Below are 14,831 nucleotides of genomic sequence, written 5' to 3'. Positions count from 1 at the left end.
CTGACTTTATATTATGCGATTATGACTTTAACTCACTTTTTTTTTTTTTTTTACCTTAAACTTTGTATCTCATGATATTGAGCTGAATTCAGAATTCAGACTTTTTCTTAAAATTTTGACTTTATCTCGCAATACACTTTTATTTAAATTCTTTTTTTTTTCAGAATCACGAGCAGTCCAATTTCATATACCAAAATGCAAAAATGCATTCGTGAAATAGCATCACAATTCATAATTTATCTTGCAATTCAAACTTTTTCATAGAATTTCAGTTTAGGCTATGTCTCAATTCAGTCTATTTTATTACACTTGCAAATTTATATTTCACAATTCTATTAATTATTTTATTAATTCTATCATTTTTATAAAATCTGTGATTCTATATTATGCGATTATGACTTTAACTCACTTTTTTTTTTTTTTACTTAAACTTTGTATCTCATGATAATGAGCTGACACCTCAGTATTAGACTTTTTATCTCACAATTTTTAGTTTTCATGAAACCATTTAACGTCTAGCAATTCAGACTTTTTCTTAAAATTTTGACTTTATCTCGCATAACACTTTTATTTAAATTCTTTTTTTTGCTCACAATCACAAGCCGTTCCAATTTATATTTCACAATTCTATTAATTATTTTATTAATTCTATCATTTTATAAAATCTGTGACTCTATATTACGCGGTTATGACTTTAACTCACTTTTTTATTTAACTTAAACTTTGTATCTCATGATAATGAGCTGATACCTCAGTATTCGGGCTTTTTTTCTCCGAATTTGACTTTTTATCTCGCAATTTTTAGACCATTTAACGTCTAGCAATTCAGACTTTTTTCTTAGAATTGAATTTCCGCAATTGCGTCTCAAAACCTTGAGTTGGCTCGCAGTCCTTTGATTAAAAAGTCAAAGCCACAAGGTGGTAGCTGCGAGAGGAAAAAGTCGCGGTTAGCTTATTTTATTTCATACTGAACTGATGTGTATTTGTGTTTCAGAGCCTGTCTCCTACCTCTTCTCACGCGCATCCCGCGAGTCTCGAACAATCTTCCCTCGCTCTCTCTGTGATCTGACAGCGTTGCGCTGCAGGTTTCTCCCAGCGGGCTGCCGAGTTCTCGGTTACTAATTGCGAAAATCACGCTCGGCGCTTTCGACTGTTAATTCGGGCCTTTAGAGATTCGTAATTAGTGTCAAATACATGTACACCTCTCAGAGGCGTTTAGTAATTAATTAGCTCTAATTCGGCGTGGTTTGCGCTTGGCGTGCCGTTAAAAGAATTAAACACGGAACCTACAGACATCCGTATTAATGTTCCTTCAGCTACAGTTGTGGTTAATAACGGGTCAGTTAAGAGCACAGAGGATGTGCTGTCTTTTCCTGAGATTACCGTAAGCCTGTGCTTTGGCAGCGCTAGAGCAAGCCACAGTCAGCGTTGTCGATGCTATTTGTATTTTTTTTTAGAATGCAAATAAATAGAAAATGCACGAAATGCTTAAATGAAAACGTAAGGTCACTGCATGGCGCTGAAGGATTCCGGGTTCGCTGAAGGCCCTATTCGTGTTCGCTTTCATCTCAAGGTGCCCTTAGAAACTGCATATAAATCAATACGAATGAAGCACCGGGCAGATATCACAGAGAGAGTGATACTATGCTTTTCAGTATAGAAGGTTCACAGTATTTTTTTTCTTTCTCTATTAAATCAATTTTCCATGAATAGCGCAAGTCTTCTAATGCCGTAATTACAGATACTAACGCTATATTTAAATCATGGCATGTCATATCTGAGTGAATTTCAAAGGGCGTGCCGTGAAACATATCAGAATTATATTTCACTCACAAAAATAGTGGAGGTAGTAATATTTATTAAAACGTGAAAACATAATTTATGTAATATATGCATTTTATTTACTTATTAAATGATGAAATTGTTTTATAATAATTATTAAATTTCTTAATTGTTTTATAAATATATGATATTTTGCAATCTGGACATGTTTTCAAGTCACGTCTCATTTATTTGCACGGTGCTTTTCACACTACATATTTACAAAGCATGGCGATGATGATGATGTTTAAAATATCTACATGCGATATAGTCCCATATAGCAATGATATAAACAATCAAGCAGTTTGGATTGGCTATGCAAGTGTTTATATATTGCTTTACATGTACGTAGGTGAATAAAGTTATGTAAAGATAATATGTCCGGCTTTAAATAAAGAGCTGCGTGACAATATAGTTATATAGGCGATATAGATTTGCTATATAGTATTTGTACATTGCTTTACATGAGTATACTGTGTGGGGAAAAAATAAAGGATATGGTGTATATACTATATTGGGATTATTAGAGAACTGGAGTGAATTTGACAGCAAGTGCATTTTCAGTCTGTGTGTTTGGTGCTTGATCGTTGTTTCAATGACATGTTTGTAGAATATACTCAAAGCAGGCCTGTCATCAGGGTCAGAAAGCAGACGCGTCTCTAGCTCTGCGCAGCTCTGTTTATGCAATCCTGGTGTCGCTGTCATGTGTCTAACGCTTCCCTAGAGTTCAGTAAAATCTCAAGATGATTAAAGAAGCTTTTCGTTCTATCCTTAGCCACCAAAGGCCCTGATTAGTGGCCAGACTGTTTGTGGGAGGGCTTGTGAACTTGTGTCCCTGCACCATTCGTGTGCTTGGATGCTGCCTGGAACAGTGCTCTGTACAGTCAGATATTTTTTCTTCTTTTTCACATTTTGTGCTTTTTAGCATCAGATATAATAATGTATTCTCTAAACGTAAGTATGTTGTTTATTCATATATTAGCTGAGATAGTGCCGTAATAAAGCTATTGTGTTTTGTTTTATTGTTTTTTTTTTTTTTTATAAAGCTTGCTGCAGTATATCCTAGATTTTGTCGTAAAATATGCCATTTTTATTTAAATGTTATACAAACAGAATTAGGATATGTCAAGATACGCTATGTAATTTTATTCAGTTTGGACTGTCATGAAATTATTATTTTTATAACTACCTTTTTTCTTAAGAAATCTGATTCTAAGAAAAACAACTATAGACTTAAATACACATACATTAATTTTTTTTGCTAATTTTGCTCGGAGATCATGCTCTTGAACCTCTTTAAATGCCTATTAAGGACTAAGAACTAAATGCTATTTAAACTAGTCTGTAATTGTTTTCCGAAGAACATGAGATTAATCTCTGGACTGGTGCCTAGTTTCGTTGTCGCTTACACATTTAAATGTTGTGTTATATAGTATAATACAAGTACTCTGAAAAGTTAGTAAGATTGTAGTTTTCATCACAATATCTGTTTTCTGTAGTACACTACAATTAACCTCTGGTTAAATCTATTTAAATAATCAAAAAGTGATATTTTAGCAACTATATCTTAGCTTGAGTTACCTGACATGTTTAAGGCAATGTCTAATCTTGGTGTTCTGTTCCTGGGAGAAACATTTTTTTTCAGGGTTGTTTGTTCATAACACAAGGCTTTGAGATCTCAGTTATGTTTCGTTCATTCACATTGTCAGAATTACCAGAAATAAATACAGAAAAAACTGAAACACAAATAAATATATATGTTTTCAACTACAGTATTCTGATTACAATAGACTGTGGTTTCTCGACAGATCTGAGAGCAATTCAACTCATTACTAGAGTTTCCATATAACCTAATTTCCTTGTAAATGCGTATTTTATGAAGATTGTTCCTGAACTCGGTTTTGAGTGTGAGTTTCAATGGTGTTCACGTCTCCAAACTTTCTTCCGCAGCTTGAATTGACGTGGAGGAGAGATGCAGAAGACGACCCAAGGTTCCTTCGATGCCAGTACCCACTTTCAGAATGATCTTCATCAGTTTCCTCATCCTTCAGCGTCGTCCTTTGGCTCCAGCGTGACTCAAGTGCCAGCCCAGCCAAGAAATTACCTTCTACAAGAGTGGCGACGCACAGTTCAAAGGCGTCAAGATGGCCATCCATAAGAGAAGCTTCAGATGCTTTGATGCCTTGTTGGATGACCTTTCCCAAAAGGTTCCTCTGCCTTTTGGTGTGCGTACCATCACGACCCCCAGGGGTACCCACAGCATTAAACATTTAGAGCAGTTAGAGGACGGAGGCTGTTACCTGTGCTCTGACCGCCGCTATGTTAAGCCAATCAACATGGAAGCTGCAGGGAAGAGGCCGGCGGTCTGGCACCATCACAGTCACCCGCAAAACCCTCGGCGCAAACCCTCCCGACCCGAGGAGCCACCCACGGGACATCAGCACCACCATCGGCACCCCAAAAGGATTGTCCTGGTAAAAAACAACGACCCTACCGTAAGGCGATCCATCATTCTGAGCAGACGAACTGCTCGGAGTCTTCGCGTCTTCATGGACGAGATTTCCGAACTCATGCAGTGTCATGTCAAGAAACTCTACACTCTGGAGGGACGTAAGGTCAGGGAGGATTTCATTTCTTCAACCATTCTTTAATTAGCTGGGTCAAGTATTTCAGGTGGAAGGTGTCAGGTCAGGACAGAGCTGAAGGCCCTGGCAAAAAAGTTGTGCTAGTTACTAATCTAATAGGTATCTTAAAGAGATGGTTCACCTCCCAAAATAAAACCTTAATTCGCCCTCACGTTGTTGCCAGTAGGATTTTGCTTCTGTAAAACACAAAAGTAGAAATTAAAGTACAGTAAAAATAATCTGTTTGACGTGTAAAATTTGTTATAACAAGGCACTTATTTACTCTATATATATACTTGCCCTCCACCAGTGCTCAAAAATCTTCATGCATCTACATTTTCAGGATTTGTGAACAAAAACGCCAGTTGCCAATTAGTATCTCATAACCAAATGTTGGAATCTGTGCATCACTATTGGGCAAGATTTTTGGTAAATAACATTTTTATAACAAATAGGATGTGTATATGTGATAGCATGCTGTGTTTTCTTAGTATGGAAATGATCATTCTACTGAATATCACATTTTGTAGTGCATGTAAGTGATTTGAAGAAATATCACAAGGATGAGTACATAATGCCCGATGCCTCTCTTTACTGGTTGATCTACTGCTTTAAATACTATGTACAATCTGAATTTTGTGTTTAATTAGTTGATTTACATATTTAAGGTTAATACAGAATCACTGAACCATTTTATCCAATCCTCTCAGTGATGAAAGGTGGCCCAATTTACCTGAATTCACTCTACATAAATTAATATGCTGATAACAGCAAGCCATTATGTTTGCGTTTTGATGATTCAGTGCTAAAATTGATCTCTTAGTGCAACCCTGTTGAGTGTTTTTAACTGTTGTGAGTTGTGAGGTTATATTATAATCAGGATGTTGTTAAAAGGTTTGTTGTTAAACGTTTTATCTCGGAGTGGATTTGACATGTTATATGACTTTTGTGTTATGTTTGTTCACTGTTCTCCGTAGATTGACAATATTCAGAGTCTGATGCAGTGTCCTAGTGTGCTGGTCTGTGTGGGTCGAGAGCCCTTCAGGCCGCTGCTCATGGAAAGCTTAAAGAAGCTCTCAGATGAAAAGCTTCCAGGAATGGGCACAAGGTCTCACTCCAGCATCTGCAGTGAAGGGCATGAAAGCAAAAAGAATGGTAAACATTTCTTTTATTGTGTACAGACCCAGTTAACTACTGTTTACATTCATTTGTTTGAGGTGGGTCATTATAGTGATTAACTAACCATCTACCCATCCCACGTGTGTCTCTAATAATAGACTGAAGATGAAACAACAATTTACCACCAACTCACATACAGTCAATGTATTGTAGGGGTTGGTGAATCAAGAGCCTCTTTAAAATTTGCTATTTGCATGTTGAAAACGATCCTTGGTGAAATTATATATTTATTTTTTATGGGTTTTTTTTAACAGTTAACTTTGGCCTGGAGACAAAGAAAAGCATTATCCATCCACGATCAGACTCCAGTAACAGATCTACAAGATTCTCTCTTTCTTCAGAAAAGTCATATCAAAATGGATTATGCATGACACCCGGACAGTCCGGTTGTGTCAGTAACTGTCCTTATGTTAAAGAGGTTGTAGTGAACGATGACATTGAGAAAAGAGTGCTTGTAAACAAAGACGGCAGCCTTTCGGTGGAGATGAAGGTCCGCTTTCGGCTGTTCAACGACGAGACTCTTCAGTGGTCCACTGAGATCAAGAAGTCATCAGTGAAAGTGAACGACTCTGGCTCTGTGAAAGATGCAGACTATATTCAAGCTAAAGCTGAAGGGTTTTCAGACCCAGACTCCATATCTGCATCAGAGACTGATGAAGCCTTTGCAACAAAGCTGCATCAGAAGCATATAGAGGAAACGCTTTGTCAAAACTGTTGCAATCACTGCCAAGAGTACGACATCTGGAAAAACCCAATGCACAAAGAATCGGGGACCTGTAAATCACCTAGTTCCAGTGCATCGTCTCACAAAGTTGTACACAAAAAGTCATCAGTGGACAGTACACACACGATTTCTCGCTCCAGCGGTGAGTACACTGAGCATGTAGTGGAAAAGGCCTCGTGCTTTCAGCAAACAATGGAGGAAGGAGACACTAGAGTAGAATACTGTGCAATAAGTCGTTGCTGCAATCGAAGTGAGGTATCATCTTCGGGCGTCATGTCAAAGAGCAAGAGATCTTGTGAGGACGACTGTGAGAGTCATGCTAAAACTAAATATTCTCATATGGAACCTAAAATCACTCCTACTCCACATTGTGAGGTCATTAAGGTCATGGAAGAGCGGCCAGTGTCTGCAGTCAGCAACTCCTCCAATGTGCTCGAGTCTTTGAAGGAAGACCAGGATGATGATTATGATGACCTGCCTCCAAGTGTCTCAAGAGCCTCACACTGGTCTCAAAGTGACCATCTTGAGAGTGACTCTCAACCCAAATGCTTTCATTGTTGTGGATACCAGTCTTCACCAACATCTTATTTGTCCCCGAGACCTCCAAGTAAAGAATCAAGCAGTGCTGTTCACTCACTTAAGCTCAAGAAGTATAAAACCACTTTTGCAGCTCCAGCAGAGCCAGATGGGATGAGTACGACATCTCCAATGTCAAAGGTGTCCTCCAGATCACATCCTTGTCACTGTGGAGCCTTAACCCCAAGTTCAGTTGTATCTGGTGGGGGGCAAAGGCCTGAGGGAGGAGCTTGTAGTACAAATTCCAGACATAGCCAAGAATCTTATATATCTAGAGGTCAAGCAAACACCCCAGGATCCAAAGCATCCAATGCTCTGGAGATATGTGATGAAGATGCTGCAAACAGATCTTTAAGTGCCACTTCAGGCGTGTCAAAACGATCTGGGAAGTCTGGTGTATGTTCATGCTGTGGTGAGCATAAAAGATTTAATGGGAATCCAGAGGGGAGTGAAGCAGGAAAAGCTGATTCCATAGTGTCGAAGTCAAACAAAGCTGATGCATCCTCTAGAAATGCTCATGAAAACTGTGAACCAATTAATAATAATAATGCAGAAGGGGAAGCCACTCTGGAACGCTCTGAGTCTGCACTGTCAAAAAATTCAAATGCCTCTTCTATTTCAAAAATCTCCAAAAAAACAGACTGCTCTGCACATGAAATGTGTTCTGTTGGGAAATCATCAAAATCTAAACATAATGAAGCAGAAAGTGTTAAAGAAAGAACCAAAAGTGCCACACCTGCAAGGTCAGTCGGATCAGACTGCATTGTTTCAGAGAGAGAGCCCACACCAGCCTTGAAATGAATAAAGCTGAAGAAAAAGCCAAAAAGAGCTGTCAGCCCAGTGTCAGCCCATTCACATTTATCAGCTGCATCGAGGACATCCCACAAATCAAAGTCTCAACATTCAGAGAATGCTAAAACGCCTAGATCTTGTAGTCCAAATAATTTAGAGGAAGTGCCATCAAACATATTTAATTCTCAGGGTGATATATCAGAAAGTGCTGCTACTCAGAGTCATAGTGCAACAGATAATCATTGTGGACAAGATACAGAGTTTCCTAAAGAAGTGAGATCAGCCAGTGCCATGTCTAATAAATCAAACCGATCTTCTGAACATCTGTCACATGCATCGGAGCAAACAACTAGGTCTGTCAAATCTTGTTGCGCTTTACAAGAAGAGGCCACTCAAAATGCCAGCAGTCCTGATGTTCAGCATGAGCCAGAAACTGAGGTAAGCACTGAAGGGAGACCGTGCAGTCCACTGTCCAACTACTCCAAAATATCTGTGAAGTCCCATACATCCTCAAAGAACTCGCATGCATGGTCTAAATCTAAGGAAAGGGTTCCCAGTGCAATTTCTGTTAAATCAAACTTGTCTAAAGGATCTTGTAGGTCCCGCAAATCAAATCACAATGTTCCAGAAACCACAGTTACCTCAGAACCAATTGATACAACACCTAATGGATGTGCAACACCAGAAAGTGAGTCAAATAGAGCCACTAGTGCAATGTCTCAAAAGTCTAATGCCTGCTCTGAAGGATCTGTCAAATCCACTGCAAAGAGCATTGTATCTCAGGAAGTGGAGAATGGCAAAGACTTGACACAGAATGCCTTAACTGTGACCTCTCCATCTCCTAGGTCAAAGAGGTCCCCATCTCCTAGGTCAAAGAGGTCCCCATCTCCTAGGTCAAAGAGGTCCCCCTCTCCTAGATCAACACACAACACTGAAAGTAAAAAAAACGAAAGCAGAGCTCCAAGTGGGATGTCAGTAAGCTCTAATATATCCTCACAGTCCAAAACATCCAAAAAATGTCATTGTATCAGCTCCTCAAGTGGTAATTTGAAAGAGACAAAGACTGAGATGCTAAAAGAGGATGAAAAAGATGAATCTGAGAGCTTGTCAGGAAAATCAAAGCTCTCATCTAAATCTCTTAAAAATAACATTAAGCCTGCAGGCAACCACTTTGATGAACCTTTAAGTCCCACATCAACAGCATCTGTTTCTCTTGGACTAGAAGAAGAGCACAAGGGTGTTGACTTTGATGAACGATCAACCAGTGGCATGTCAGCCACCACAGAGGAAGCTGGACACAAGCTAGAGACTGTAAATGGAGTGGATGCAGAGGAAAGGCCAAGGACAGAAATGTCTATGAACTCTGTAATTTCAGACAAATCCAAAAGGTCCCATCACAAGAACTGTAAGACTCCTGTTCAAGCTCTTTCTTCTGTCTCAGCTGAAAGCATCATGTCAGCAGAACTCAAGAAAAGCAAGTCAGGAATCCATTTAAATGAAAACAATATCAGAGTGCCCTCCACTTTGTCACTGTCATCTTCACGAAGTAAGTCACCCTCGAGAGTTTCACAGAGAAGTGCTAAAAATACAGCTATGAAGGACAAAGATTGTGAGGCTGTCAACAACACCAACCATGCAGAAATGAATGAAGCATCTTCAAAACATGACCCAAGTGAAAGAACCTCTGGAAAAGCTATGCCAGAAAGCGACTGTTTAAACTCTTCAAAAACATCTGAGTATTCGTGAAGTCCAACAATGGGCACAGTACTAAAGAGAGTGATAGATCTAAAGGTAAAAGATCTAAATGCTCTTCCCAGTGTTCAGAAATAAATGGGTTAAATATAAAATATAATGGAGACAATGATGGTGCCACAGTTAAGTCATCCACATCGGACAGAAGATTGAAAAAGTATGCATCCAGGTCTATTTCAGCAGGGATGTCTGAAATTTCACAAAACTGTAAAAGTCTATCACAAGAGATGCCAAACAAGAATAAAGCATCATTCAACCATCCTGGTTCCTCAAGTGATAGTGTTTTATCTCGGCACTTTCAGCAGCAGATCTATTAAAAGAGATTGTAGGCAACGCAAGGCCAGTCAGTAGAGGATCAAAGTCAGTTGCCTCCAGCAAAAATGTTGACAAGGTTGAAAATAAGAGCCAAAAAAGCTGCAGGAGCAAACACAGCAAGGTCAGCATCTCATCGGAGTGCAACAACAAGGAGCTGATGCCGTCATGCTTACCAAATGCTTCCCCTACAGACGTTGTGAATGACTGGCTTATGAACATTCCCATTGATGGCCATGTTTATGAAATGGATGTCGAACTCGCTGAAGATATGACCTTGACTGAAGGTGGTGAAGATACTTCTCAAAGAGACAAAGTTAAGGCACCAGAAAGCATAATAGAGATTGAGAAACCTCATGATGATCAAGCAGGTGAAAATCCTATTCATCAGGAGATGGATGACATTTGTGTTGAGCCAGAGTTGTACGATGAAAGAGCACAACTGGAAGTAAGCGAAACAGATCTCAACCCCACAGCAGTAACGAAACAAGACAGTTTGCAAAAGCAACATCATTCTTCGGTTCAGGTCATGAAGGTTTTACTGGGCCCAAAACTAGATAGATCAAGTAGTTTACCTGAGGTCTCCCCTGTATATGGTAGAAAATTAAGCCAGTCTGCTCAAGGGCTGTTGGACTGCCTTGCGAACTTAAGATTGATTGACTCAGACTCCAAAAGTGAAAAGCATCAGAAATATAATGAAGTAATGATGATCCTACAGTCGCTCTGGCTCCAAAAGCCCTCTGAGGATGAGCAGAAAAGCCAGAACATGAAGGAACACCCCTCTGCTGAAGATGAATTTAACCCACACTCTTCATCTGGGGTTGATGTTAGCAGTGGCTCCACCGGTTCTGTTAAAGGTAGCATGAATGGCGTATTAGAAAAAGCGGAGTCTGTACAAGACACAAAACCACCAAGTGCCGAACGAGGAGGCTCAATGCAAGATAAAGATGAAAAAGAACCGGTAAAGTCTACAGCTCAGGTATGCGAATGTTTAGATCTATCCAAAGTCCCCTCAGATCCAGTGACTCCAGACATTGCAGAGCGAGTGCAGGCAAGTCCAGTAAATACGCAAGTGGAAGATGGCCAAGAAAATGGAGTATTGCAAGAAGATGATGTTGAAAGCGGTGATAATAGGAATGAATCGGATCAAACACCACAAACAACCTCTTACAAGAGCTCTGGCAATGAGAGTAATACTATGAAATCTCAAGAAAATACAAGCTCAGGAACTCCACCATCTGTTCCGAGACCTCTTCTTACTAAAAGAGTTTCACAAGACCCAGATCCTGTTTGGGTGCTGAGCTTATTAAAAAAGCTAGAAAAGCAGTTTATGTTACATTACGCAGACGCCATGGCGGAGTTCAAAGTGAGGTGGGATTTGGACGACAATGAGATGCTCGATAAGATGATAAGTGAGTTGAAAGAGGAAGTGCACAAACGGATTCAATCGAGTATTAACCGAGAACTGCAAAAAATTCAAAGTCGGGCTGGCAGGGGTCCGAGACCTCCAGAAAATACTCTATCGAGAGAGTCCACGGTCCAGACTGAGCAGCGACGTAAGCGCCTTCGGTCATGCGCAATAAGTCCATTTTGTCAAGGAGTGATGAAAATTACACAGCATCAGGAACTGAATACAGCGATCAGCGCAGTGACGATGAATACTGCCCATGTGATGCATGCATGAAAAAGAAAATGGCGTCCAGAGCAGTCCAGCGAGCTCAGGCTTTGAGTTTGGCTCCAGTTATGATGGAATTTGATCTGCGGAAAATTTTACAAATGAAAAAGGATCCAGCCCCACCTACACAACCAAAGACAGAAGAACAGCATGTAGCCGGCTTGACTTGTGCAGTTGAGAAAGAAGAAAACAACTTGGAAGTGGTTCATGAACAAGTAGAGGAAGCCAATGACAATGCTGGAGACCATAAATGTGAGTCTGCAGATCAAGAGCCAGACGGTGTTTTCAATAAAGCAGATGAAGTCAAAAATGCAGAAAACATCCAAGATGTAGACTCTGAGATGAGAGATCCAAATGAAGAGGAAGCAAATGACGAAAGAGATTCTGGTGAGGAACAGGAGGAAAATGTAGCGTGTGAGGATGTAGAAGAAAAGACAGATGCTGAGGAGAAAGAGGAGGTAGAAATTGTTGAGGATGACACCGAAAAAGATACAGAAGAAAACTGTGAGATGAAAGACAGTTCCAATGGAGATGCAGCAAGTGCAGAAAATAGTGATACGGCTGTGGAGGCGGAAAAAGAGAATGAGATGACAGAAACTGGTGAGGAAATCAAATCAGATGACAGGGAAGCAGAAACCGAGACTGGGAAAGAGAGTACTGAAGACAAGTCTACAGAAGATGGAGGGGAATCCAAGTCAAATAAAGACGATACACCTACTGAATGTGAAAAGTCAGATGAAATTCCAAATGAGTCCACCAGTGAGAAAAATACTGATGGAAACCAAGATGGATTTGCAGTGGATGATGCCAATGACGATGGTACATCAGACACAGGAAAGGAAGAAGAAAACTTAAAGGAGGTCAAAGAAGACACAGGAAATGAATTGGACAAATGTAGCCCTGTTGAGGAAGATACTGAGAAGGAAAACTCTGATGAAGCTGTTGTTGATGAAAGTGAGAGCAACCTAGAGAAACAGGTAACCAGAACGTCAGTGGAGTCCCAACCAGGATCCGTGGAGAGCTGCATGAATCAGACAGCTAAACTGAAAGATCTTCAGAGTTTCATGGAGAGTATTGAAAGTCAAGGAGACAGCTTGGTTGTGATTACTAAACAACCACCATACAAAGAGCCACGTGAAAACAAAAAGGACTTGTGCAATGGTTTGTCTGGATGGCAAGTGTCTCCTAAAATAAACAACAGGGCCAGTAAACAAAAGAAAGGACAGTGATCTTATGGTGAACAATGAAGAACTGTAATCATTTGATATTCCCTCATATAAAGCACTTTATTACTAATGTTACCTTAGATGGGACTTGGACATTGATGATGTGAGATGATTAATTGCACTTTAAAGACCTCTAAAGAGCTAAATAGAAACTTTTAAGATATTTCAAAACTGTATATTGTACAATTCTGTATATTTCCATGTAGTCAAGGTATTATTTTGAGTATGATAAAACTTTAATCGACAAATAATTTACTCATGGGTTCATATACTCAGTAAAATACTGTATCACAGTCACACATTTGTGTACATTTTATCGATAAACACTGAATTCTCAGGGTTCTGAATGTTACAAGTATTATAATATACATTCATTGTTTGCCCCAAACTTAACCAGGGTTATTACTGCATTGCTTCTAGTTTATATGCTAAATGGCATACATTTCTAAATATATAATTGCAGATATGATGTAAGAAAGAGGTATTATTCAAATGCTCAATTTAGCAGCAACTTTTTGCCATGACTGTATATTTCAAAATGACATACTTAACTATGTTGTATTTATTTCTGAAGTTGTGCTTGATGCCACATTTCACACAATAGAAGATCACACCGTTTGTGGTATTTAAACCATCCTGGATCTGGGTTTGTTGTATGTTGCTATTGTACTGTAACATTTACAGTAATAAATGTTCTATGACAGAGTCAGTCATTGTTTTCATAACAGGTCAGCACATATTTAGCATTAGAAGATTGTTATTTCAGGTATCTGGCTATAAACGTATAAATGTCAGCGATTACAGTGACTTGCTCAGCAAGTTTCTCTTTTGTTTTTAAATAGCTTAGTGCTTTGTGTAGCTAAAATTGTTTGCATCTGTGTATTTGTGTACCGTATGTTTCCACAAATCAGACTTTCATAGTTTTGCTGATAATTTACAAGTGCACAGGTAAGCACCGTTAACAGTTTTTTTTGCTTTTTTCATATTGCTCTTTGTTAAACATGTTTTTTGTCCTACGTTTATTCAGTGATATAGTCAGGAACACAGCAGAGTTTGAGACCAGCAGCTTGAATAGTTCTTGCGTCATTCTAATCTCATTGCCTTTGCACTGGGAGTATCTTTAGCAGGGTGAGAGGATTGAGGTTGACTTGCATCAGTCATTAATCTAGCACAGCTATTAGACAATGGTCTGTAAATGTAGTTCAGCAGGGCCCATAGATGTTCACAAAAGCTTGGACTTTACAGCATATGTACAGAAGACCCTTAACCTCACATAGCTTATGCTAGTTTGAGTAAAATGATGTGTTTATCCCTTTTACGTCCAATGAAACTCTTCTTTATGCTGTGCTTTGGAAGCAACAGGCCAGAGAAGGGTTGATATCCGTTAAGTGTCATTCTTACAGTTTAACAAAAAATTGAGATAATTTAGATTTCTTAAATGTTTTTGAATTAGTTTCTCATGCATGCTATTTTAAAATGTTTTAAAACGTAATTCATTCCTGTGATGGTGAAGCCGAATGTTCTGCATGTTAGGATGATTTCTGGATCGTATGACACTGAAGACTGGAATAATGTTGCTCAAACTTCAGCTTTCCATCGAAGGAAATAAATAGCATATTAAAATATATTAAAACAGAATTTTTTTTTATTTTTAAATTGTAAAAAAAATTACAATATTACTGTTTTTTTTTATCTTACAAATGCAGCCTTGATCAGGATAAGAGAGTTCTTTCAAAAATATTAAAGAATTCTGATTATTCAAAAAAAAAAAAAAATTTCCTGTAGTGCATAATTGTCAGTAAAAATGGCCATGCATGGTAAAAATAAGTATTTCCTGTTTGTTTGTTTTCCGAGGCAAGTGTGTAGGGCTGTTAAATCATTTTAGTAATGTAAAAGACCTTGTTTTCAGAAAATGTTTTGAGAAGGAAGAAGGAAATCAGTGCTAGACAGTGCTAGCAGCAATCCAGATTTATATTACCGTGGTCTTTCTCGGATTACAGAAGACACATGCTCCTACAACAGCGCACATAAAAGGTTAAAAATTGAACATTCATTTGAAAAGGCTTTGCTATCACCAAATGTTCGAAAGTTCAAATGACATTGTGTTTCTACATTGGGGTCAAGACATCCAGCATTTTTTGGTTCAGCAG

At 38.9% G+C, this 14,831-nt stretch overlaps 1 protein-coding gene across 1 annotated transcript; it reads left to right on the top strand.

The window, feature by feature from the left end:
- Window positions 1–3,896: 3,896 nt before the first annotated feature.
- LOC122361965 lies at window positions 3,897–13,380 on the top strand (the record flags this gene model as incomplete). The annotated part of the gene is given in 7 exon segments (XM_043263205.1): window positions 3,897–4,436; window positions 5,423–5,600; window positions 5,879–7,703; window positions 7,752–9,458; window positions 9,652–9,655; window positions 9,749–11,345; window positions 11,348–13,380. Coding segments are annotated over 7 exon segments (7,188 nt in total), but the record flags the coding sequence as incomplete, so codon positions are not given.
- Window positions 13,381–14,831: the final 1,451 nt, after the last annotated feature.

This window comes from Puntigrus tetrazona, chromosome 17, assembly GCF_018831695.1.
Source record: "Puntigrus tetrazona isolate hp1 chromosome 17, ASM1883169v1, whole genome shotgun sequence".
NCBI classification, from domain to species: Eukaryota; Metazoa; Chordata; class Actinopteri; order Cypriniformes; family Cyprinidae; genus Puntigrus; species Puntigrus tetrazona.
Note: the sequence above shows the minus strand (reverse complement) of the source record. Positions and strands in the feature narration are given on the sequence as shown.